Here is a 23976-nt window from a genome sequence, read left to right on the forward strand (position 1 = left end):
AAGCGTCTGCTAAATGGCATATATATTATTATTATTAATATATTATTATTGAGCTCCCTATTGATTCAGGTTCAACAGTTTCTTGAAGTTCTCTTAATTAAACAGTGCGAGGTTTAAGTGAATGTTAAAAGTCCAATGCAGCGATTTCATTCTCAATATTAAATCATTACAGGGTAACAATTAAGTACCTTACTGTGATTTTGATTTAACAATGGTCAAAAATAAATAAAAATCTTAGCAAAGAGCAATTTCTCAAGCAAGAATTTAGCTTAGACTGTCTGGGAGTGGGCTGAGTAGAGATCTTTTTTTAAATACATTTTTCCTTTGTCATTATGGGGTATTGTGTGTAGATTGAGACACTTTTTAAAAATAAGGCTGTACCGTAACAAAATGTGGAAAAAGTCAAGTGGTCTGAATACTTTCCGAATGCAATGTTGGACCATTTCTGTGGGGACTTCCATTCAGCCACATGAGCACTAGTGAGGTTGGGCACTGATTTTGGGCAATTAGGCCTGACTCGTAGTAGGCGTTCCAATTCATCCCAAAGGTGTTCGATGGGGTCGAGGTCGGGGCTCTGTGCAGGCCAGTCAAGTTCTTCCATACTGATCGACAAACCATTTCTGTATGGACCTCGCTATGTGCACGAGGGCATTGTAATGCTGAAACAGGAAAGGGCCTTCCCCAAACTGTTGCCACAAAGTTGGAAGCAAAGAATCGTCTAGAACAGTGGTCACCAAACTACGGCCCGCGGGCCGGATACGGCCCGTCAGCACATTTGGCCCGGCCCTCTGAACAATACCAGAGACGCTATCGAATTCTTTTCCTATTTGGCCTCCAGAAAAAAAATCCTAGGCCCGGCCCTGTCAAAGAGAGAACGGAATAATGGCGAAAAGGTTAGGTAAGAGAAAAATTGATTCAGAATGCAGGGTCCACCTGCAGTGGACAAACGATTATTTTTTTGTTCAGTGCAAAGAAAAGGCTGTTTGTCTCATCTGTCAAGAGACGGTGGCGGTATTCAAAGAATACAATCTTCGCCGACACTATGAATCCCGTCACAAAGACAAGTACGATAGCTTGCAAGGCCAAATACGAGCAGACAAACTCTCAAAGCTAAAAAGTGGACTACTATCTCAGCAGAATACATTTGTACGCCAAGCTCAGCTGAACCAGGCATCCGTTCGGGCCAGCTTTCGGGTTGCTAAACTGATAGCAAGAAGCGGTAAGCCTTTCACTGACGGAGAGTTTGTTAAGAAATGTATGGATGCTGTCGCGGAGGAGGTGTGTCCCGAGAAGAAAGATGCATTTAATGCCGTAAGTCTGTCGGCGAGTACAATCACCAGACGCGTTGAAGAAATCGGGAGTAATGTATATGCCCAGCTGCAGCAGAAGACGAAAGAATTTGACTTTTTTTCATTAGCACTGGATGAGAGCACGGACGTGCAAGACACAGCGCAACTGCTCATTTTTATTCGTGGAGTTAGCGCAAACTTTGAGATATGCGAGGAGCTGGCAGCCCTCCAAAGTCTCAAAGGGACTACAACGGGAGAGGATATTTTTGACAAAGTGTACCAAACCATGGAGAAGTTGGACCTGGACTGGTCAAAGCTAGCTAGCATCACGACTGACGGGGCTCCTAGCATGGTGGGCGAAACTCGCGGTCTAATAGGACGCATGAACCGGGAGTTGGAAAAAGGGGTCTCACCGCCCCGCTACGAGTCCACTGCCTAATTCACCAGCAAGCACTGTGCTGCAAAGTGTTGACGTGGGATTCTGTAATGAAGGTTGTGGTGTCGTGCATAAACTTCATCAGAGCAAAGGGACTTAAACACAGGCAGTTCCAAGAATTCCTGTCTGAACTGGAGTCTACGCACGGAGATGTGCTGTACTACACAGAGGTCCGATGGCTGAGCCAGGGCAGAGTTTTGAGGCGTTTTTACGAGCTGCTACACGAAATTAATGCATTTCTTCATTTAAAAGACAAAACGGTCCCAGAGCTGATCGACCCAGAATGGAAATGGCACCTCGCAATTTTAACAGACGTGACAGAAATACTTAACAGCCTTAACTTGCAGCTACAAGGCGAGGGGAAACTCATTTGCGACATGTATTCACACATAAAAGCATTTGAGGTGAAATTAGCGCTGCTTTTGGAACAAGTGAAAAGCGCAACTTCGTCCATCTTCCTGCTACCCAAAACCTGTTGACAGAGAACCCAGCGGTCCCGTTCCCAGCTGAAAAGTGCGTGGAAGCACTGGAAATGCTGAAGGCGGAGTTCGGTGTGCGATTCAGTGAACTACATGTTCATGCAAAAGAAATCCATCTTTTTCAGAACCCCTTTGTTGCCGACATTGATGAAGCCCAGCCTTCATATCAGTTTGAGTTGGCTGAGTTACAGAACTGTGATGTTCTGAAAGACGCATTCAAGCCCAACAGTCTCATTGACTTCTATGCCGCCCTCCCAAACGACACATATCCAAACATCAAAAAACACGCAATGAAAATGTCCACAGTTTTTGGCAGCACGTATATCTGCGAGAAAACCTTTTCTCGCATGAAACTGCTGAAAACCCCGATGAGATCAAGATTGACAGATGAACATTTGCATCAGTGCTTGAGACTGGCTGTAACTAGAATGGAACCTGATATTCAACTTCTCACCAGCCAGATGCAGGCCCACAGTTCACACTGATGAACATACATAGGTAAGCTCACTTTTCTGACTTGAATGAGTCATTCTGAGCATAAACAAATATAATCATAATAAAATCTACTGGGATAAAATCCATCTTTACAACCATACTGGTAGTGAAATGTATTGTGCTGTGTAGGTGCTGTATCACTTAGTTCAGTTTCTCAACCTGCTTCTTTTGTGGTTTTCACAGGGAAGTTGATGAGAGAGAGCTGCAAACAGCGGTGTCTACAAGCCTACTGGAACCCACAAAACGATTATAAGGAAGGAACACAAGAACTTTAAGAGACTGCTCATATGTGTCAGAGAGATTCTGCTCTGACAACTGAGCTGAACTTTTATCTGTTAAGATTGTGCATGGCACGACAGAAAGTTAATGTTCCATGGCTTTTTTTTCTATGAAGAACCCAGAGAGAGTTATTTAGTTATTATTTATTTCCTGTTTTATCTGTGAAGAACTCAGAGAGGGTTATTTAGTTATTATTTATTTCATTAATAGTGTTATTATTTGTTTCCTGACTTTTTTTCTGTAAAGAACCTGGAAAGGGTTATTTGGTTATGTGTGGCTTTCTGGAAAACAATAAATTTATTAAGCTCCCCTACGATCGTCACACTTTTTCTGTTACAAACTGACACCGGCCCCCCATCAGAGAAGGGAAAAGTTATGTGGCCCTCACAGGAAAAAGTTTGTGGACCCCTGGTCTAGAATCTCATTGTATGCTGTACGATTAAGATTTCCCTTAACAGGAACTAAGGGGCCTAGACCGAACCATGAAAAACAGCCCATGACCATTATACCTCCTCTACCAAACTTCACTGTTGGCACTGTGCATTCGGCATGTAAATGTAACCAAACCCAGATTAGCCTATGGAGATTGAATGGCTGTGTGCTCAATTTTATATACCTGTCAGCAACGGGTGTGGCTGAAATTGCCTAATCCAATCATTTGAAGGGTTGTCCACATACTTTTGCATATATAGTGGAGATGGACTGCTGTGCCACTCGGGAGACCCTAAGGCACTGCATCTCATTGCTATAGGTGTCACTATAAACCCCATGGTTCGATTTCAGGCTGAATCACAGCCGGCCCATAGGGCGGCGCACAATTGGCCCAGCGTAATCCGGGTTTGGCCGGTGTAGGCCATCATTGTAAATAAGAATTTCTTCTTAACTGACCTGCCAGGTTAAATAATTAAAAGGTAAAAAAATTATATAGGACATTACAAATATGTTTATCAAAATGCACTTCAAAACAGAAGTGTCATAGGCGTGTACTCTTAGTTGAGTGGAGCGCTGGTATCCTTGCAACACTACTGAGCAAAACTGACCGAGCTGAGCCAAACTAACTGAGCTGAACCAATCTGGACTGCGCTGGTTTGATAATGCATTCGCCACAGTCGCTGAAACCATGCTGGAAAGACTAATGTGAAAACAGAATAAAACAAGCCGAACTAACCTGACGTATTCTGGCCTCAGCTTGTCCAGCACCATCTCTATCAGGTCTGGCCTGAAGTCCTCCAGTAGGTACTCTGCTGCTAGGATCTCCTCCAGAGGGTAGTACTGCAAAACAAAGGACAAAAGAAAAACAGGTTTAGGTGCTAACAATGGGGGATGCATTTTACTGTATCACTTGCAGGGGAACACGGTTCACTGGAACACAGTAATAAAGAACTGGTGCTCTGCTTAGTTCACAAAAATTCAAAAGATACGCACACACAGGTAAAGAAAATCAACAGACCAAAATACACTGGACATCCTACCCTCTATGACTGCCTTGCTAACAGTAATATTTTGACTTTAGCAGGAATGTCAGTTTAATTTAGACTGGGGCTGAGTCTGCTGAGTCTTTACCCACAAAATAAGAGGCTGGTAGACAAGGCAGTCTGATGACATCATCATCAAAAAGAGCCACGGAGCTGCAGTGCATCACCGTGGAGATGACCTTAAGAAATGGAGAGAGCACCACCTACGTGCAGTAATCCAGACACTTTGGAGGTGTAGCCACGGGGCCGCTCCTTGTCCTTGAACCTGAAGGCCACTGTGTTTAGGTCCTGCGGTGGAGAGACAAGTCACATGTCAATCACATGAAAATAAAGCATATTACATACAACAGAGAATTGAGCAACACAATGAAACAATTCAGATGTAATCCATGTGTACTGTTAAATACACCAGAGGTTTAACTATGAGGCCACCACAAAGACGATTTTAGTCTGTTTCTCAGTCTTGGTCCTGACTTAATTTTGGTTTTGTGAAAAGGACTATGCATAAATAGTTGACTGATTGTTTTCTGACAGCACAACCCTCAATCCTAAAACAGTGAGAAGATGTTAGTCATTTTAGCAGATGCTCTTATCCAGAGTGACTTACAGGAGCAATTAAGGTTATGGCACAAAGCTCTTAACCCCTACGCTACCTGCCACTCTGAAACTAGCCAGAGCTCAGAAACTCAAAGTGAGTGGTACTTCGGTGCTGTACTTACCTTGCACTCCTGGAAGACCCACTCCTGAGGCCCCTTCATGCGCAGCTTCTGGATGTACTGGAACATGTGGAAGATGATGTCATCCACGTGCACTACAGAAATAAATTACACTTCAGCGCACAAGGTTGGACATACAGTGCATTCGGAAAGTATTCAGACCCCTCGACCCCTCGACCTTTCCCATATTGTTACATTAATTTTTCTAAAATATACAAAAAAATTCCCTCAATCTACACACAATACCCCATAATGACAAAGCAAAAACAGGTTTAGAAATTTTAGCAAATGTCTAAAAAATAAACAAATGAAATATCACATAAGTATTCAGACCCTTTACTCAGTACTTTGTTGAAGCGCCTTTGGCAGTGATTACAGCCGAGTCTTCGTGGGTATGACGCAACATACTTGTATTTGGGGAGTTTCTCCCATTCTTCTCTGCAGATACTCTCAAGCTCTGTCAGGTTGGACAGGAATGTTGTTGCACAGCTATTTTCAGGTCTCTTCAGAAATGTTCTATCGGGTTCAAGTCCAGGCACCGGCTGAGCCACTCGAGGACATTGAGACTTGTTCTGAAGCCACTCCTGCGCTGTCTTGGCTCTGTGCATAGGGTCATTGTCCTGTTGGAAGTTGAAACTTTGCCCCAGTCTGAGGTCCTGAGTGATCAGGGGCAGGTTTTCTTTGAGGATCTCCGTACTTTCCTCCGTTCAGCTTTCCCTCGATCCTGACTAGTCTCCCAGTACCTGCCGCTGAAAAACATTCCCACAACCTGATGTTGCCACCACCATGCTTCACCGTAGAGATGATGACCAAGACCCTTCTCCCCCGACTGCTCAGTTTGGCCAAGCAGCCAGCTCTAGGAAGCGTCTTGGTGGTTCCAAACTGTGTTCTTGGGAACACAGTTGTGCCTCGACAATCCTGTCATCTCAGATCTCTACCGACAATTCCTTCAATCTCATCTCTTCTGCTCTGATATGCACTGTCAACTGTGGGACCTGTGGGACAGGCGTGTGCCTTTCCAAATCATGTCCAATAAATCAAATTTACCACAGGTGGACTCCAATCAAATTGTAGAAACATCTCAAAGATGATCAATAGAAAAGGATGCACCTGAGCTCAATTTCGAGTCTCATAGCAAAGGGTCTGAATACATATGTAAATAAGGTTTGCATAAATGTCTAAAAACCTGTTTTCGCTTTGTCATTATGGGGTATTGTGTGTAGATTCATTTATTTAATCCATTTCAGAATAAGGCTGTAATGTAGCAAAATGTGGAAAAGGTCAAGAGATCTGAATACTTTCCGAATGCACTATATGCCACACACAGACAGCTTTATGACATCAGGGTGTGGGCACAAACACATGAACAAAACACAATCCCTGAGATCCTAATGCTTACAGAGTCCCTCCTCTGTCAGGTCCACATTGATGATGAAGAACATGAAGCCTTTAGCTCCCTCTTTCTGGCCTCCGACCAGCGTGTTTACCCAGCCTGCACAAGAATAAAGGGCAAAGCTCTCATGATCAATTCAAATACAAACACTTCTACAGCATGTACGGCCAGTATAAACCCTTGAATAATTAAGACTTACATATTTCTACATTTTATTCATTTAGCAAAGAGTCTTATCCATAGCAACTTAATAGTTACTGCATTCATCTTAAGATCTCTAAGTGCAACAACCACATATCTGTCATAGTAAGTACAACCCCCCCCCCCCAAAAAAAATAGTACCTATCAGCCAAGTCAGAACAAGTACACATGTTCTAATAAAAATCAAGTTGGAGTATAGTTCACAAAAAGGGGGGGTTGCTGTGGGATTATTTAAGAAAAAGTAAGGTTTCAACCATTTTCAGAAGATAGGAAGGGACTCTTCTGTCCTTGCTTCAGAAGGAAGCTGGTTCCAACATTGGGTTCCAGGACCGAGAAGAGCTTTGACTGGGCTGAGCGGGAGCTACCCTCCCGTAGTGGGAGGTCCAAGAGACCAGAGATGGCAGAACTGAGTACTCAGTTTGCAGAAGAGTTTCTACCATTCTATCAAGCCCTAAATATTAAAACGGAGATTCTCTTAATCATAGCCCTCTGGCCTACCTTTGGATTTGAGCTCAGACAGCAGGCTCCCTGGGCCCTCATGGCCTATCAGGTGGCCCAGATAGTGGCCTGGGTTGGACTTGTAGTACTTCTGCAGGTCTGGGATAGGGAACGTCACATACAGGTTCCTAATGTCCTTGATAGGCACCACTTTGTAGAATTGCTATGAAGGAAAATTAGGGATGAGATATTTGAATTGAGAAAACAAAAAGTACCTCAGAAGCAATACTTTTCCATGGGATGATGTATTTGATTGTGTATCCATATAATTATTTGTGTCTTGGAGGGAGAAACTAAGGACCTCACCTTGAGATGCTCCTCCTGGAAGGGGTGGTTGGGGAACTCGGGGATAGGCACATTCTTGTTCTCCACTTCGCCAAACAGCTTGACCACCATGGTGGTGAGCTCATCTAATGACTCTGTGAATGAGAAAAAGGGCGAGATTAGTTTAATTTATTAAGATACTCAATCTTCCTGGATTCATACTCAAACAATTCAAATGACAAAACACTTCAAATACAATTGAAGTCGGAAGTTTACATACACCTTAGCCAAACACATTTAAACTCAGTTTTTCACAATTCCCTGTCTTAGGTCAGTTAGAATTACAGGTTGACTGATTAATCGGAATGGCCGATTAATTAGGGCCGATTTCAAGTTTTCATAACAATCGGAAATCTGTATTTTTGGACACTGATTTGGCAGATATTATTATTTTTTTTTTTACACCTTTATTTCATCTTTATTTAACTAGGCAAGTCCGTTAAGAACACATTCTTATTTTCAATGACTGCCTAGGAACGGTAGGTTAACTGCCTTGTTCAGGGGCAGAACAACATATTTTTACCTTGCAAGATTGAATCCCCCGAGCTGACAACACTACAGTTAACTAGTTCAACGCTCTAACCACCTGCCGCTCATTGCACTCCACGAGGAGACTGGCTGTTACGCGAATGCAGTAAGCCAAGGTAAGTTGCTAGCTAGCATTAAACTTATCTTATAAAAAACAATCAATCATAATCACTAGTTAACTACACACGGTTGATGATATTACTAGTTTATCTAGCGTGTCCTGCGTTGCATATAATCGATGCGGTGCGTATCGTTGCTCCAATGTGTACCTAACCATGAACATCAATGCCTTTCTTAAAATCAACACACAGAAGTATATATTTTTAAACCTGCATATTTAGCTAAAAGAAATCCAGGTTAGCAGGCAATATTAACCAGGTGAAATTGTCTTGTGTTCATTGCACGCAGAGTCTGTCTATATGCAACAGTTTGGCCTGCCTAATGTGCCAGAATTTAACGTAATTATGACATAACATTGAAGGTTGTCCAATGTAACAGGAATATTTAGACTTATGGATGCCACCTGTTAGATAAAATACGGAACGGTTCCGTATTTCACTGAAGTAATAAGGGGGAGTTTTCAAGATGATAGTTTCCTGATTCGACCATATTAATGACCTAAGGCTTGTATTTCTGTGTGTTATCATGTTATAACTAAGTCTATGATTTGATAGAGCAGTGGTGGTGGGCAGAAGCAGGCGTGTAAACATTCATTCAAACAGCACTTTCGTGCGTTTTGCCAGCAGCTCTTCATTGTGCGTCAAGCATTGCGCTGTTTATGACTTCAAGCCTATCTACTCCCGAGATTAGGCTTGTGTAACCGATGTGAAATGGCTAGCTGCTTCGAGGGTGGCTGTTGTAGATGTGTTCCTGGTTCGAGCCCAGGTAGGGTCGAGGAGAGGGACGGAAGCTATACTGTTACACTGGCAATACTAAAGTACCTATAAGAACATCCAAAAGTCAAAGTTATATGAAATACAAAGCGGTAGAGAGAGAAATAGTCCTACAACCTAAAACTTCTTACCTGGGAATATTGAAAACTCATGTTAAAAGGAACCACCAGCTTTCATATGTTCTCATGTTCTGAGCAAGGAACTTAAAAACGTTAGCTTTCTTACATGGCATATATTGCACTTAATAATAATAATATAATAATATAATAATAATATAATAATAATAATAATAATAATATAATAATAATATAATATAATAATAATAATAATATAATAATAATAATAATAATAATAATAATAATAATAATAATAATAATATAATATAATAATAATAATAATAATAATAATAATAATATATGCCATTTGAAAACGCATTTTATCCAAAGGAACCACAGTCATGTGTGCATACATTTCTCATGTTCCCGGGATCGAACCCACTGACCCTGGCGTTACAAGCGCCATGCTCTACCAACTGAGCTACAGTTGCACTTCTACTTTCTACCGCAACACTTTGTTTTTGCATTATTTAAACCAAATTGAACATGTTTCATTATTTACTTGAGGCTAAATTGATTTTATTGATGTATAATACTAAGTTAAAGTGTTCATTCAGTATTGTTGTAATTGTCATTATTACAAATAAATGTACATTTTTAAATAAATAAAAAATACAATTGGCCGATTAGTCAGCATTGACTTTTTTTTAGGTCTTCCAATAATCGGTATCGGCGTTGAAAAATCATAATCGGTCGACCACTACATAGGATTACCACTTTATTTTAAGAATGTGAAATGTCAGAATAAGAGAAGGATTTATTTCAGCTTTTCATTATTTCGTCACATTCCCAATGGGTCAGAAGATTACATACACTAAATTAGTATTTGGTAGCATTGCCTTTAAATTGTTTAGCTTGGGTCAAACGTTACAGGTAGCCTTCCACAAGCTTCCCACAATAAGTTGGGTGAATTTTGGCCCATTCCTCCTGACAGAGCTGGTGTAACTGAGTCAGGTTTGTAGTCCTCCTTGCTCGCACACGCATTTTCAGTTCTGCCCACAAATTTTCTATAGGATTGAGGTCAGGGCTTTGTGACGGCCATTGACCTTGACTTTGTTGTCCTTAAGCCGTTTTGCCACAACTTTGGAAGTATGCTTGGGGTCATTGTCTATTTGGAAGACCCATTTGCGACCAAGCTTTAACTTCCAAACTGATGTCTTGAGATGTTGCTTCAATATATCCACATCATTTTCCTTCCTCATGATGCCATCTATTTTGTGAAGTGCACTAGTCCCTCCTGCAGCAAAGCACCCCCACAACATAATGCTCCACCCCAGTGCTTCACGGTTGGGATGATGTTCTTCGGCTAGCAAGCCTCCCCCTTTTTCCTCCAAACATAACGATGGTCATTATGGCCAAACAGTTCTATTTTTGTTTCATCAGACCAGAGGACATTTCTCCAAAAAGTATGATCTTTATCCCCATGTGCTGTTGCAAACCAGTGTGGCTTTTTCGAATGGCGGTTTTGGAGCAGTGGCTTCTTCCTTGCTGAGCGGCCTTTCAGATTATGTCGATATAGGACTCGTTTTACTGTGTATATAGATACATTTGTACCCGTTTCCTCCAGCATCTTCCCCAGGTCCTTTGCTGTTGTCTTGGGATTGATTTACACTTTTCGCACCAAAGTACGTTCATCTCTAGGAGACAGAACGCGTCTCCTTCCTGAGCGGTATGACTGCTGTGTGATCCCACTGTCACGTTCAACGTAAGGAGGAGACCAAGGCGCAGCGTGATACGAATACATACTCTTTAATTAAACGAAGAAACACTAAACAAACTTACAAAATAACAAAACGAATGTGACGCTGTATAAACCAAGTCTAGACACAGGCAACTACACAGACAATATCCCACAAAATACCCAATGAATATGGCTCCCGATATATGGTCCCCAATCAGAGACGACGATAAACAGCTGCCTCTGATTGAGAACCAATCTTGGCAACCATAGACATATAAACCCCTAGAATAGAAAAAAAAACATACAAAAACCCTAGACAGAACAAAAACACATATACCCACCCTCGTCACACCGACCTGACCAAAATAATACAGAAAACATAGATGACTACGGTCAGGGCGTGACACCCATGGTGTTTATACTTGCGTACTATTGTTTGTACAGATGAAGGTGGTACTTTCAGGCGTTAGGAAATTGCTCCCAAGGATGAACCAGACTTGTGGAGGCCTAGATTTGTTTTTCTGAGGTCTTGGGTTGTGTTTCGGAGGACGTATGGCTCTCGACCTTAGTCTCTCCTGAGCCCGTACAGGAGTTGTAGCGATGAGACAAGACAATAACGACTAACAATTGGATACCACGTAATTGGGGAGAAAAAGGGGGTCAAATAAATTTAAAAAATACATCCACAGGTACACTTCCAATTGACTCAAATTATGTCAATTAGCCTATCAGAAGCCTATCATTTTCTGGAATTTTCCAAGCTGTTTAAATGCACAGTCAACTTAGTGTATGTAAACTTCTGACCCACTGGAATTGTGATACAGTGAATAAGTGAAATAATCTGTCTGTAAACAATTGTTGGGAAAAATTCCTTGTGTCACGCACAAAATAGATGTCCTAATCAACTTGCCAAAACTATAGTTTGTTAACAAGACATTTTTGGAGTAGTTGAAAAACGAGTTAATAACGCCAACCTAAGTGCATGTAAACTTCCGACTTCAACAGTATACTGTAACTGTTATGTAGCATTTAATTGCATGTAGATGAAGCGCTGTTTCCATCCTGTAAGTTAGGTTTGGAATTTTGTACAGTAACAAGAGCGGTCAATAATGCTAGCAAAATGTGCCCAGGCACTATCAACCGTGTAGCTGTGAAAGCCATTAATGAAGTCATGCCATTGTAAACCCAGCTGCCAAGTGCAAGCCCATTTAATTTCACTATAGAGGACATGGTGTCACTAAATGGACCATTTCAACTGGTAATGGACACACCAGTGACACAGCCTACTGTATCCCCAGTGACTCGTTGGATCATGGCTCGTCTGTGGCTCACAGAATTGGAAAGGTGAACAAGGGTTATTCTGGATTTTTTTACTGGGGCTGGTGGGGACACAGTATTAAAGGGGAAATAACTGCAACTGTGAAAGTAGACATCTTATTTCAATTATTCTCTTTGGTCCTGATCCCTGCTTCGACTGAAACTCAAACTCATTTTGTTTTTTGGCCTAGCACTACACAGCTGATTCAAATCACCAAGCTTTGATTATTTGAATCAGATGTGTAGTACTAGGGGAGAAAAACTAAAAGTGCACCCAGGGGGAACCAAAGATTTTTGTTTGGAAGAAGTAGGCAGTGGTCTGATGCCGAACAATAAAGGAAATTAACATGAGCTCCACAACGCCTACTCCACCCATGCTCTACCAAGGTTTTCCAGCACACAGCGTTGACCTACTACAGTAGCTATGTTGGTATTGTACTTGAAACAATGTGTAGGCAGGTTGCTTAGGATTTAAACCTTCTCAAACAACCTAATTCATATTCTTAGAGGTGCTTCCACAATAAATGTGATTTGTACAGCATACAAGTTAAAGTATTGGATTCCTCACACAAATGCCACACTAGTCCCATTCGACTACCTTTTTCAAGCTGTTTTTAAATGATATGAAAGCAAGCTTTGCTTTTATACTTTATAAGACCATCATGAATGATTGAGGCATTTTGTCTTGTTGTAATGTGGTGCCTGCCTGTACTTAAATCTTTTTAGCAATCCATGTCATTGAGAAAAAACTATTTCATAACATATTTTTTGGGTCAGTAGGTGCCCAACATAATAACAGGTGGTGGTGTGTTGGACAGTCACACATATATAGAGCCTGTCTCCCTCCATTCCTCATTTCTGTAATCGTTAGCTAACCTGTATAATATTGACACAAGCTCAGAAACACGTTTTGCAAACATGATCCTGTTTTATCAATTGCTGTGCTGATCAATGGGCAGTTCATTACCTCACTCAAATGAATATGTAGCTTAAGTTGTGTGTATTTCTAATTATTTTTGCAATAAAGGTGACGCTACAATACACATTTACAATTGACCTATATCTAAAAACAAATACACTGCTCAAAAAAATAAAGGGAACACTTAAACAACACAATGTTACTCCAAGTCAATCACACTTCTGTGAAATCAAACTGTCCACTTAGGAAGCAACACTGACAAATTTCACATGCTGTTGTGCAAATGGAATAGACAACAGGTGGAAATTATATGCAATTAACAAGACACCCCCAATAAAGGAGTGGTTCTGCAGGTGGTAACCACAGACTACTTCTCAGTTCCTATGCTTCCTGACTGATGTTTTGGTCACTTGAATGCTGGCGGTGCTTTCACTCAAGTGGTAGCATGAGCATCCAGGATGGCACATCAATGCGAGCTGTGGCAAGAAGGTTTGCTGTGTCTGTCAGCGTAGTGTCCAGAGCATGGAGGCGCTACCAGGAGACAGGCCAGTACATCAGGAGACGTGGAGGAGGCCGTAGGAGGGCAACAACCCAGCAGGAGGACCGCTAGGAGTTGGTGGATGCTTTAGTCCAGGTCTGAGAGGATATGCCTCAGGAGACCATCCACCACCTCATCAGGAGCATGCCCAGGCGTTGTAGGGAGGTCATACAGGCACGTGGAGGCCACACACACTACTGAGCTTCATTTTGACTTGTTTAAGGACATTACATCAAAGTTGGATCAGCCTGTAGAGTGTGGTTTCCACTTTAACTTTGAGTGTGACTCCAAATCCAGACCACCATGGGTTGATAAATTTGATTTCCATTGATAATGTGTGATTTTGTGGTCAGCACATTCAACTATGTAAAGAAAAAAAGTATTTAATAAGAATATTTCATTCGTTCAGATCTAGGATGTGTTATTTTAGTGTTCCCTTTATTTTTTGAGCAGTAATATATATATATACACACACACATACAAACACATTATTTTAATAGCAGGACACTGTAAAGTCCATTATTCCTCTAAAGAATATAAATTAGGCTGTTTGAATGCTTTCCGGTTTCAGACCAATGCCTACCTCTCACCGGAAGGTGATTATACAACATTTCCACATGCAAAAAGTGTCCTCAAATTTTTATTTTCACTTAAAAATATATATTTTTTTAAATGGATGTGTTTTGTCACAATTTATTGTCCAGGGCCTGGTTTCCCAAAATCATCTTAAGGCTAAGTTCATCGTTAGAACCTTCATAGGTGCTTCGTTAAATCTCAGAGCCGTTTCCACAAAACCATTGTTACTAAGCTAAAGTTGCACTTGAAAAAAAAAAAGATTTACGGGCTGCCTCAGACCACTCGTAGAACAGCTAACTCCGGTCCAGCCTATAAGTGGTTCAGATTTGGTCTGGTCCGGAATGAGAAGTGAAACACTCTTCCTGAGTTAATTTTCTTCAAATGTAAAGACACAACCTAGAGTCGAGCCAATGACTTAAGTAAATTAACATGTTATTTCTACATCCTTCTGAAAGAGACGTTTTCATTTGACAAAACCAACTTCATATCGAAGGAGTGCTTTTGATTTGACGGTGGCACATGCACAGTTCGCTGCGAGAAGACTAAGATCCGATGAGGTGTTTCTGCCCATGAGCTTAGCTAGCCAACATCACCATGACATTGCCTACAAGCATGATCTGGGATTTCCATTGGAGAAGCAGTTTCTGCCCATCAATCACTCCAGTGTTTAATTTGTATATTGTAATTACTTCGCCACCATGGCCTATTTATTGCCTTACCTCCCTTATCTTACCTCATTTGCACACACTGTATATTGATTTTTTTCTACTGTATTATTGACTGTTTATTCCATGTGTAACTCTGTGTTGTATGTGTCGAACTGCTTTGCTTTATGTAACCGATGTGAAATGGCTAGCTAGTTAGCGGTGTGTGCGCTAATAGCATTTCAAATCGGTGACATCACTCACACAGACCTTGAAGTAGTTGTTCCCCTTGCTCTGCAAGGGCCGCGGCTTTTGTGGAGCGATGGGCAACGATGCTTCGAGGGTTGCCGTTGTCGATGTGTGCAGAGGGTCCCTGGTTCGAGCCCAGGTAGGGGCGAGGAGAGGGACGGAAGCTATACTGTTACATTTATTCTTGGCCAGGTCGCAGTTGTAAATGAGAACAACTAGCCTACCTGGTTAATTAAAGGTGAAATAAAATAAATAATATTCGTACAATACTGCCTTTACTATAGTCTCGTTTTAATCATACATCTAGATTTTGAGCTAGGTAGGCACTATAGCCCCCACAATAATATTTGATATAAGACCCATACTTTTAGTTGGGAGTTTTAGTTCAAACAGCTGAGCAAACAGATGACTGCAGGACTTGGCTGAATGTTTTGGGGCTCAGTCCCAGACAGTTACAGGAGAGGAGTGTTTAGAAAAGCACTTCCTAGCCTTTAGTGTGACCTAAAAGAGGATGTGAGAGCTTTTAGCTCTGTATAGCTGACAGGTTATTTCCTCCATATAAACCAGCTTAAGATCTCTGATCCAAGCAGCAACTCTGATTGGATACTTTTTCCACCACTGACAATTGTAATACTTGAGTAAAATTAAAGATACCCTAATAGAAAAGGACTCAAGTAAAAGTCATCCAGTAAAATTCTACTTGAGTAAGTCTAAAAGTATTTGGTTTTAAATATACTTAACTTCTTCGAGATAGGGGGCGCTCTTAATTTTTGGATAAAAAACGTTCCTATTTTAAACAAGATATATTTTATAACGAAAAGATGCTCGACTATGCATGTAATTGACAGCTTTGGAAAGAAAAAACTGACGTTTCCAAAACTGCGAAGATATTATCTGTGAGTGCCCCAGAACTAATGCTACAGGCGAAACCAAGATGAAATTTCATACAGGAAATGCCCCAGATTCTGAAGGTGCTGTGTTCCAATGTCTCCTTATATGGCTGTGAATGCGCCAGGAATGAGCCTGCACTTTCTGTCATTTCCCCAAGGTGTCTGCAGCATTGTGACGTATTTGTAGGCATATCATTGGAAGATTGACCATAAGAGCCTACATTTACCAGGTGTCCGCCCGGTGTCCTGCTTCAAAATTATTGCGTAATCTCCAGGTCCATGAGCGTTCCATTTCTTCAGAGGGGAAACCAAACTGCCACGAATGATTTATCATCGATAGATGTGAAAAACACCTTGAGGATTGATTCTAAACCACGTTTGCCATGTTTCTGTCGATATTATGGAGTTAATTTGGAAAAAAGTTTGCGTTGTAATGACTTAATTTTCGGGTTTTCTTACCTAAACGTGATGAACAAAACGGAGCGATTTGTCCTTCACAAATAATCTTTTTGGAAAAACTGAACATTTGCTATCTAACTGAGAGTCTCCTCATTGAAAACATCTGAAGATCTTCAAAGGTAAATGATTTTATTTGAATGCTTTTCTTGTTTGTGAAAATGTTGCATGCTGAATGCCAGGCTTAATGCTATGCTAGGCTATCAATACTCTTACACAAATGCTTGTTTAGCTATGGTTCAAAAGGATATTTTGAAAATCTGAGATGACAGTGTTGTTAACAAAAGGCTAAGCTTGAGAGCTAATATATTTATTTCATTTGCGATTTTCATTAATAGTTAACGTTGCGTTATGCTAATAATGGGAATTGATGGGAAATGATGTAAATATATCACTAGCCACTTTAAACAATGCTACCTTATATAATGTTACTTACCCTACATTATTCATCTCATATGCATATGTATATACTGTACTCTACATCATCGACTGCATCCTTATGTAACACATGTATCACTAGCCACTTTAACTATGCCACTTTGTTTACTTTGTCTACACACTCATCTCATATGTATATACTGTACTCGATACCATCTACTGTATGCTGCTCTGTACCATCACTCATTCATATATCCTTATGTACATGTTCCTTATCCCCTTACACTGTGTATAAGACAGTAGTTTTGGAATTGTTAGTTAGATTACTTGTTGGTTATCACTGCATTGTCGGAACTAGAAGCACAAGCATTTCGCTACACTCGCATTAACATCTGCTAACCATGTGTATGTGACAAATAAAATTTGATTTGATTTGATTTGCTAATGAGCTTGCGGAGATTATTACACTCCTGGATACAGGTTTTTTCGTAGCCAAACGTGATGAACAAAACGGAGCGATTTGTCCTACACAAATAATATTTTTGGAAAAACTGAACATTTGCTATCTAACTGAGAGTCTCCTCATTGAAAACATCTGAAGTTCTTCCAAGGTAAATTATTTTATTTGAATGCTTTTCTTGTTTTTGTGAAAATGTTGCATGCTGAATGCCAGGCTTAATGCTATGCTAGGCTATCAATACTCTTACACAAATGCTTGTTTAGCTATGGTTCAAAAGCATATTTTGAAAATCTGAGATGACAGTGTTGTTAAAAGGCTAAGCTTGAGAGCAAATATATTTATTTCATTTCATTTGCGATTTTCATGAATAGTTAACGTTGCGTTATGGTAATGAGCATGAGGCTATAAATAGGATCCCGGATACGGGATTGCTCGTCGCAACAGGTTAAGAAAAGTAAATATAATTTCAAAAATAAACTTAAGTATCGAAAGTTAAGTTTCAAATTCCTTATATTAAGCAAACCAGACGGCACCATTTTCTATTTACGGATAGCTAGGTGTACGCTCCAACACGCAAACATAATTTACAAATTAAGCATGTGTTTAGTGAGTCCGCCAGATCAGAGGTAGTAGGGATGACTAGGGATATTCTCTTGATATATGTGTGAATTGAACAATTTACCTGTCCTGCTAAGCATTCAAAATGTAACGAGTACTTTTGGGTGTCAGGGGAAAAGTATGGAGTAGAAAGTACATTTTCTTTAGGAATGTAGTGAAGTAAAAGTAAAAGTTGTCAAAAATATAAATAGTAAAGTAAAGTACAGATACCCCACCCCAAAAAACACTTAAGTAGTACATTCAAGTATTTTTACCAAAGTACTTTGTTACATATGTGGACGTTGGCGCGTACACGAACACACCGGCTAACACCATACACACAACACACCCTTACCTCTTCCGAGCACACACAGTCCCATGAGATTGGAGGAGTAGTAGGTGGAATGGAACTTCAGGAGCTCCTGGCGGATGTTGATCCCATCCTTGGATGGCCTGGTCTCCAGAGTCAACTTGTTACCTGAAGAATCAACCAGATATAATTCTTAAACAGCTAGTCAATGCATCCATTAATGTTTTTGTAATATATGTACAATGCAGTGAGTGCTTGATCTAACTGGACAAAAGACTAGGGTCTTTATTGTCATATGATGTATGGAAGAAAAAAAGAAAAAGGTCAGTGGCAAAAATGAGGACATCAAAGCATCAAATCAATTTGTAAAATGCCAGAATGTCATCATCAAAGAGGACTTTATGAAACAGTCCACAGTGGGAGGGAGAATACATCCACTTATAAGGAAAACCAGCTTGTTCTAAGAAAACCAATGAGTGAACGAAATGAATCCCAACAGTGATGAAATTTCAATTTTGAGTAAGGCCCTCAGTGACAGACTGACCACTTTTCTGTCCTCTATGGGCTAGCACTTTACTAATTAGCCTACACAACCACAGCCCAAATCTAGCACTTCATCTGTGGAAGGCTAGCTGGTGGGCATTTCCCTATGCTAAAACAAATAACAGAGCCACACAACATCTAGAACATCTGGAGAGATTGAAACTGTGAAAGGGATCCTTCACCACTTCATGGTCAAAATATTAATAATCTCCAGCACCATGGTTTATACATGTGAAAATGTATTTGTGTTGAAGTGTCCCTTTAGGCATTTCTAAGAAATTGATGTTTTTGTGAAGGCTGTCATGGCTGTGTTTGTCTCCGACATTCGCTTATTATTGAGTGTTTTGGCCCGAGCTGGTCCAGTTTCCGTTATAAGCTGAAAATAAAGCTTATATAACTCAACACTGCCACCAGCTGGCTCTTCTTGCCTGGGAGCAACTCTAAGTCTAATCATATGAGAACACAATCAGAGAGAGAAAGAGTCAGCACATTAAAGGCAGAGAGGAATTTAGTTGTTTTAATCAGGACTGCCGGGTCATGTTCATAACGGGAAAACTGTACCGAAATGTTTTGCAACGGAAGAGAAAGTCCTGGTAGTTCCTCCATTTTCAGTCCTGTTTCAGTTTGTTGTATTCCATTTTGTGCCTAACGAACATGACCGTGGGTTGATACTAGCTGGGTTGGGTTGAACCCTGTCTACAGTATGTAAGGTGGCGTGAAGTTTTTACCGGTCCCAAATTTGCTGAACGGGTGGTTGGGGTTGCCAGTGGCCTTCTCCAGCTGGAACAGCCTCCAGGCATCATTCATCAGGTTCTTCTCATGCTCGGAGTCCACAGCGTTTACCTCACGGTCCTTACAGCTCTCGTCAAACAACGGGCACAGGAAGAACTGAGCAAACCTAGATACATACAGGACAATACATTAATTTAACAAGTTAACATGTATACTAAGCAAAAACAGAATAGGCTATTTAGATTAGAACATTGGGGTCATTGGATTAATTTCTTTTGAAAATGAACTTGATTGTTCTGGTGAAGGCCTTCAGGTGATGACTGTGCAAAAGGTGTATTAGGTGTGTGTGTGCGCTATTTATGGTTCCAGACCAGAAGTTTTTGACTACAGTAAAATGTGGAAAATCCCACTGTCTGAATTCAGATGTATACTTTCGTCTGCAGACTCAATAGACAGCAGTGACATTTGACAGACCTGTATGCAAAGCTATTTGAATGCCACTGAGCAAGATCAACTGCCATGCAGATCAGAATGACTGCAATTAAGTGAATTGGCCAAAGTAAATGCCATCCGCAGCTAGGCTTTGTACAGCCTGCAGCTACAGATCGTCAACATACGTAGCTGGATGAAGCATAAATCTGAGATGTCACACAAGCAAGTTGTCCAATTATATATTCAAATGGCATCCTCCACCTGTAAAAACTATTATGGTAGCCCCATACACGCATTTTCAACAACCATCCTTCATTTGTAGCACTATTCTCTGAAGGTTCATGATATGGATTGAAAAATGGCTTCAAAAACCCAGATCACAGACTCCAGTGTTCCATTACGTTCATGAGCGTTTGAAAAGAGAAAGCCTAATAAATAATAAAATGAATTGCTGTCCAGATGGTTTTCATGCATTACCAGCAGCACTGTGGAACTATTAGGATGAGAAACTATGAGGCTTTAACAGGTGCTTCCTAAGCAATATTATTACAAAGTGGGTAAGCTTAACCCAAATCGACAGCTAGAGGATACACTAGTACTCTATCCAAAACACATAATTTAGGTAACACAGTTGTCTTTATGGACTGAGGAAAGGCGCGTGTTCTAAAAAAGGCCTCATCATTCAAGACGGGGACCCTTAGTAAACCTGAAGCTTCCCCATCCAATGGTTTGTATTCTGACAGTAACCCTTCCAACTTACCAACACCTAGTTAAGATGTGAGAGCTAAAGAAACCAATTCCACCCTTGAGGTCTCAGGTACTGGTAGGGGTGAAATTGACACTGGTAACTGGAGACTCGTATCCTGGTGGCTCTCTGGGATTAACGCCTGTGCTGTGTTCAGTACGTTTTTTAAACGTTCTGGAACGTTCAATTGAACGGAAACGGTGCTGCACTGAACAACCAATTGAAAAACTGGGAGGGGGTTGGGTTGTAGAACGCTGACAGCATTACCTCGGACATTTAAATACGTTGTCACTCGTTGCTACAGCCACACCTCGCCACACACGCAAACATACCTCAAAGTCGGTTCAAGAACGTTATTGGGGAAACGTGTTGTTCGGTACAAACTGTTGCGTAACATTGCACAAGTTCAAAAAAACTGAACGCACCTCAGGTAGACCCAGGGGATGGATCCCATATTAATATTTAGAGAACACCCACTTAGTCTACACACATCATGTGGCTCTATAGAACCTGAGTAGTTCATTATTCAACATCGAAAAACATCAGACGGCTCAGTTGAGTATGTAAAGAACTTATTTTATAACACTTCTCTGCCAACTAGAGGCCAGTCCAGTTTGGGAGGGATTTTACAGCAACATAAATTGTTATAGTCATAAGGAAAAGCATAATATTTCACACAGACAGCCTAATCGGGTTACAGTGGCACATCCAAGTTGTCAAAATGGGAGTCATGGGAGAATTTCTATGCCATAACCTGGGTCATATTCAAAAAGCACCTGACGGAAGAAAGGAAACAAAAGGGGAAGGGCTAACTGAACTTCTCCAATAAGAAACGCTTGTTGTCCAATAAGTAAAGTCCATGTTGCAAAAAGTCCATGTCTACATTGTGCCCTAATGAACCCACCTGTCTAGTGCTCCCTCCAGGTGCTCATGGGATACGTCAAAGTAGTAGTTGGTGTGCTCGCCGCTGGTGAAGGCATTGGAGCTGCCAGCATGCTCACTGAGAAACTGGCTGTACTCATTCTCCTTGGGGTACTTCTCTGTGCCCAAGAACAGCATGTGTTCGCAGAAGTGGGCAATGCCTGATATGTTCCCTGGGTCCGACAAAGAACCTTCAAGCTTTCAGGCTGGCATAGTTCAAATCCTGTTAAAGAGATTGTGGTACTTTTGTATAATTTTTAACCAGTAGTTCTGAAAGTAGCACACGAGCCAAAAGTTGAGGTGACAATGTTAACAGTGGTTGAAACAAATAAATAAAGACACAGAAAGAGAGGTAGCATTTAAGTAGAGATTGGGTTTGCTATGGGAGGAGTATAGAGGGGTGGAGACACCTGTAGAAAACTAATGAAAGAGGGAGACCAGTAAGAATATGGCTGGGAGACTGCCTGAAGGCTAGGCTAGAGGTGGTGAATACTGCACCTATGTTGACGTCCAGCCCTGCTGAGGACTTATCTGTGGTGGGGTCACTGATGAGCACGGCCTTCAGGCCATTGTTGAACTCTAGACCCCTGTAGACCCGTTTGTCTTCTGGAGAGCGGACGATCTCACTGACCACCCTCTTCATGGCAGGGTCTGTCATTCTGAGGGGCAGAGACAAGCCTGTACAGCACAGGGTATAATCTTATTCTACCCACTATTTAGAATTTGACTATACAAGCAATCTAGAGACAGGTGGACATTACAATGATTTTTATTTTTTAACATGGGGGGGGGGGTATATTGGCGAGCATTCTGAGTGAAGCAATGTGGATGGACTTCCCAAACTTAAGTGCCATATTTAAATCCCAAATTGGCAGTGCCCTCAATCAAGAATCAAGGTGGAGGATTGACTGCCCTTCATAGGCTGAGCAGGCGCCAGCATTCAGTCAACAGCGGACCGATAGTACTGTGCACACGAGCGCGTCGGTGATTTTCACAAATACATTGAAAATAAACAATTAATTCAACAGGCAGATATGCAGAATTGACTAGGTTGACCTGGAAATAAGTTTTAAAATATCTGGGTATCAACCAGTCCACTATGAAAACAACAGCAAACACATGGATTAACGTTACTAACCACACTCCTCAACACATTAACAATTTACCGTTAAACAGCTCTGTACACCAAGTAAACAACTCATATGAGTTATAATAGCTAGCTACTGGTTTACTACAAGCTCAAACACTTTGTTCAAAGCACGAGTGTATTTTTCCTAGGCTGGCTTGAGTTTGCAAATTAGCCGCACTGGGATAGCCGGGTGACGCCAGCAGAGATTAATCTCATCAACTGGCTAGCATGATTCCTAGGCAAGCTAGAATTTGTGCGTATCTGGTACACCCAGGCGAGGTAGCTACACTGGCTGGTTATAAATATATATGTCATTGGTTAGCTAGCTATTAAAGAGAATTTGCTGCCTTGTGTTACGGAGCTAGCTATAAATGCTATCCTACTAATGCTTAGTCAGCCCGCGCTAGCTAGGTACCAAAGCTAGCTACTCCTGTCATTGTGTGGCTAAGTAACGTTACGGTTAGCTGGTTCATTATTTGCTAATTTCATGAGAGATTTTAAAGTGAATAGTATCTGACATTTAACACTCACTTAAAATGTTGATTAAAGTACAAACTATTCCCCGCAACCAGAAGCTGTCTCGTTAATAACTGGGCCGGTCGGCTAAAACATTGCGGCATACTTCAGATAGACAAAATCAGAGAGAACTTCTTCTATAGGTTTTAACGGTGGTTGGCATCCAAGAAATGTTTCATTACTGCCACCTACTAGACTGGAGTACTTTGCTTGAAAGATAACCCATAAATAAACAAATACACTACCATAATCTAACACAACACTCACAAAAAAATCTAAAATAACAGCACCCTCCTCCATTATTTAAATCTATTTAGTCCTGCCTCAGGCCAACAACCTGAAAGGAAGGGACATTGCCACTTAAGACAATGTAACCCTTCTGATGTCAAGTCTCCCACACACAAATACCTCTCTGCAGCTGCCACCACAACCTACATTTTATGCTACTTACATTACTTCCCTGCAGTACAGTTTGCTATAAATGCTAAAACTCCAATCTTACTAAAACATATCACTTGTTGGCCTATCCCTCTGTACTGGTACAGATCTGCTACTCACACCACTCCTCGCAGGATCATTCCCCCTTGACCCATCTTCCTCTACTTTCTTCACTAACTCAACACATGAGAACTTCTGCACTACTCTAACCCTGGAAACCACAACCTGCCTCTCTCGCACTGGACATTTCTGATCCCCTGCCACTTGGGCACCCCAACAATTAACACATACCACAACTTTCCCCAATGCTACACATTCCTTTGTCTCATGCCCTTCTGCACACTTCTCACATCTCGGAACCTCACTCATACACACTGCTGCCA

At 41.1% G+C, this 23976-nt stretch overlaps 1 protein-coding gene across 2 annotated transcripts in view; it reads right to left on the bottom strand.

The window, feature by feature from the left end:
* The window catches only part of LOC124041415 (insulin-degrading enzyme), a 53222-nt gene extending 29919 nt beyond the window's left edge, over positions 1–23303 (bottom strand). The window contains exons 1-11 of one of the 2 annotated variants that reach the window (XM_046358961.1): positions 23171–23303; positions 22009–22188; positions 21494–21701; positions 19409–19578; positions 18183–18305; positions 7568–7680; positions 7262–7424; positions 6569–6661; positions 5173–5264; positions 4661–4741; positions 4147–4250 (exon numbers count right to left, since the gene is read on the bottom strand). In XM_046358961.1, the coding sequence (XP_046214917.1) occupies positions 4147–4250; positions 4661–4741; positions 5173–5264; positions 6569–6661; positions 7262–7424; positions 7568–7680; positions 18183–18305; positions 19409–19578; positions 21494–21701; positions 22009–22168 (1307 nt within the window). In that variant the 5' untranslated portion in view covers positions 22169–22188; positions 23171–23303. The remainder of the gene's footprint in view (positions 1–4146; positions 4251–4660; positions 4742–5172; positions 5265–6568; positions 6662–7261; positions 7425–7567; positions 7681–18182; positions 18306–19408; positions 19579–21493; positions 21702–22008; positions 22189–23170) is intronic. The other variant, XM_046358960.1, reaches the window with a different exon arrangement.
* Between the last annotated feature and the right edge of the window lie 673 nt (positions 23304–23976).

The sequence above is a fragment of the Oncorhynchus gorbuscha genome, linkage group LG08 (genome assembly GCF_021184085.1).
Source record: "Oncorhynchus gorbuscha isolate QuinsamMale2020 ecotype Even-year linkage group LG08, OgorEven_v1.0, whole genome shotgun sequence".
NCBI classification, from domain to species: domain Eukaryota; kingdom Metazoa; phylum Chordata; class Actinopteri; order Salmoniformes; family Salmonidae; genus Oncorhynchus; species Oncorhynchus gorbuscha.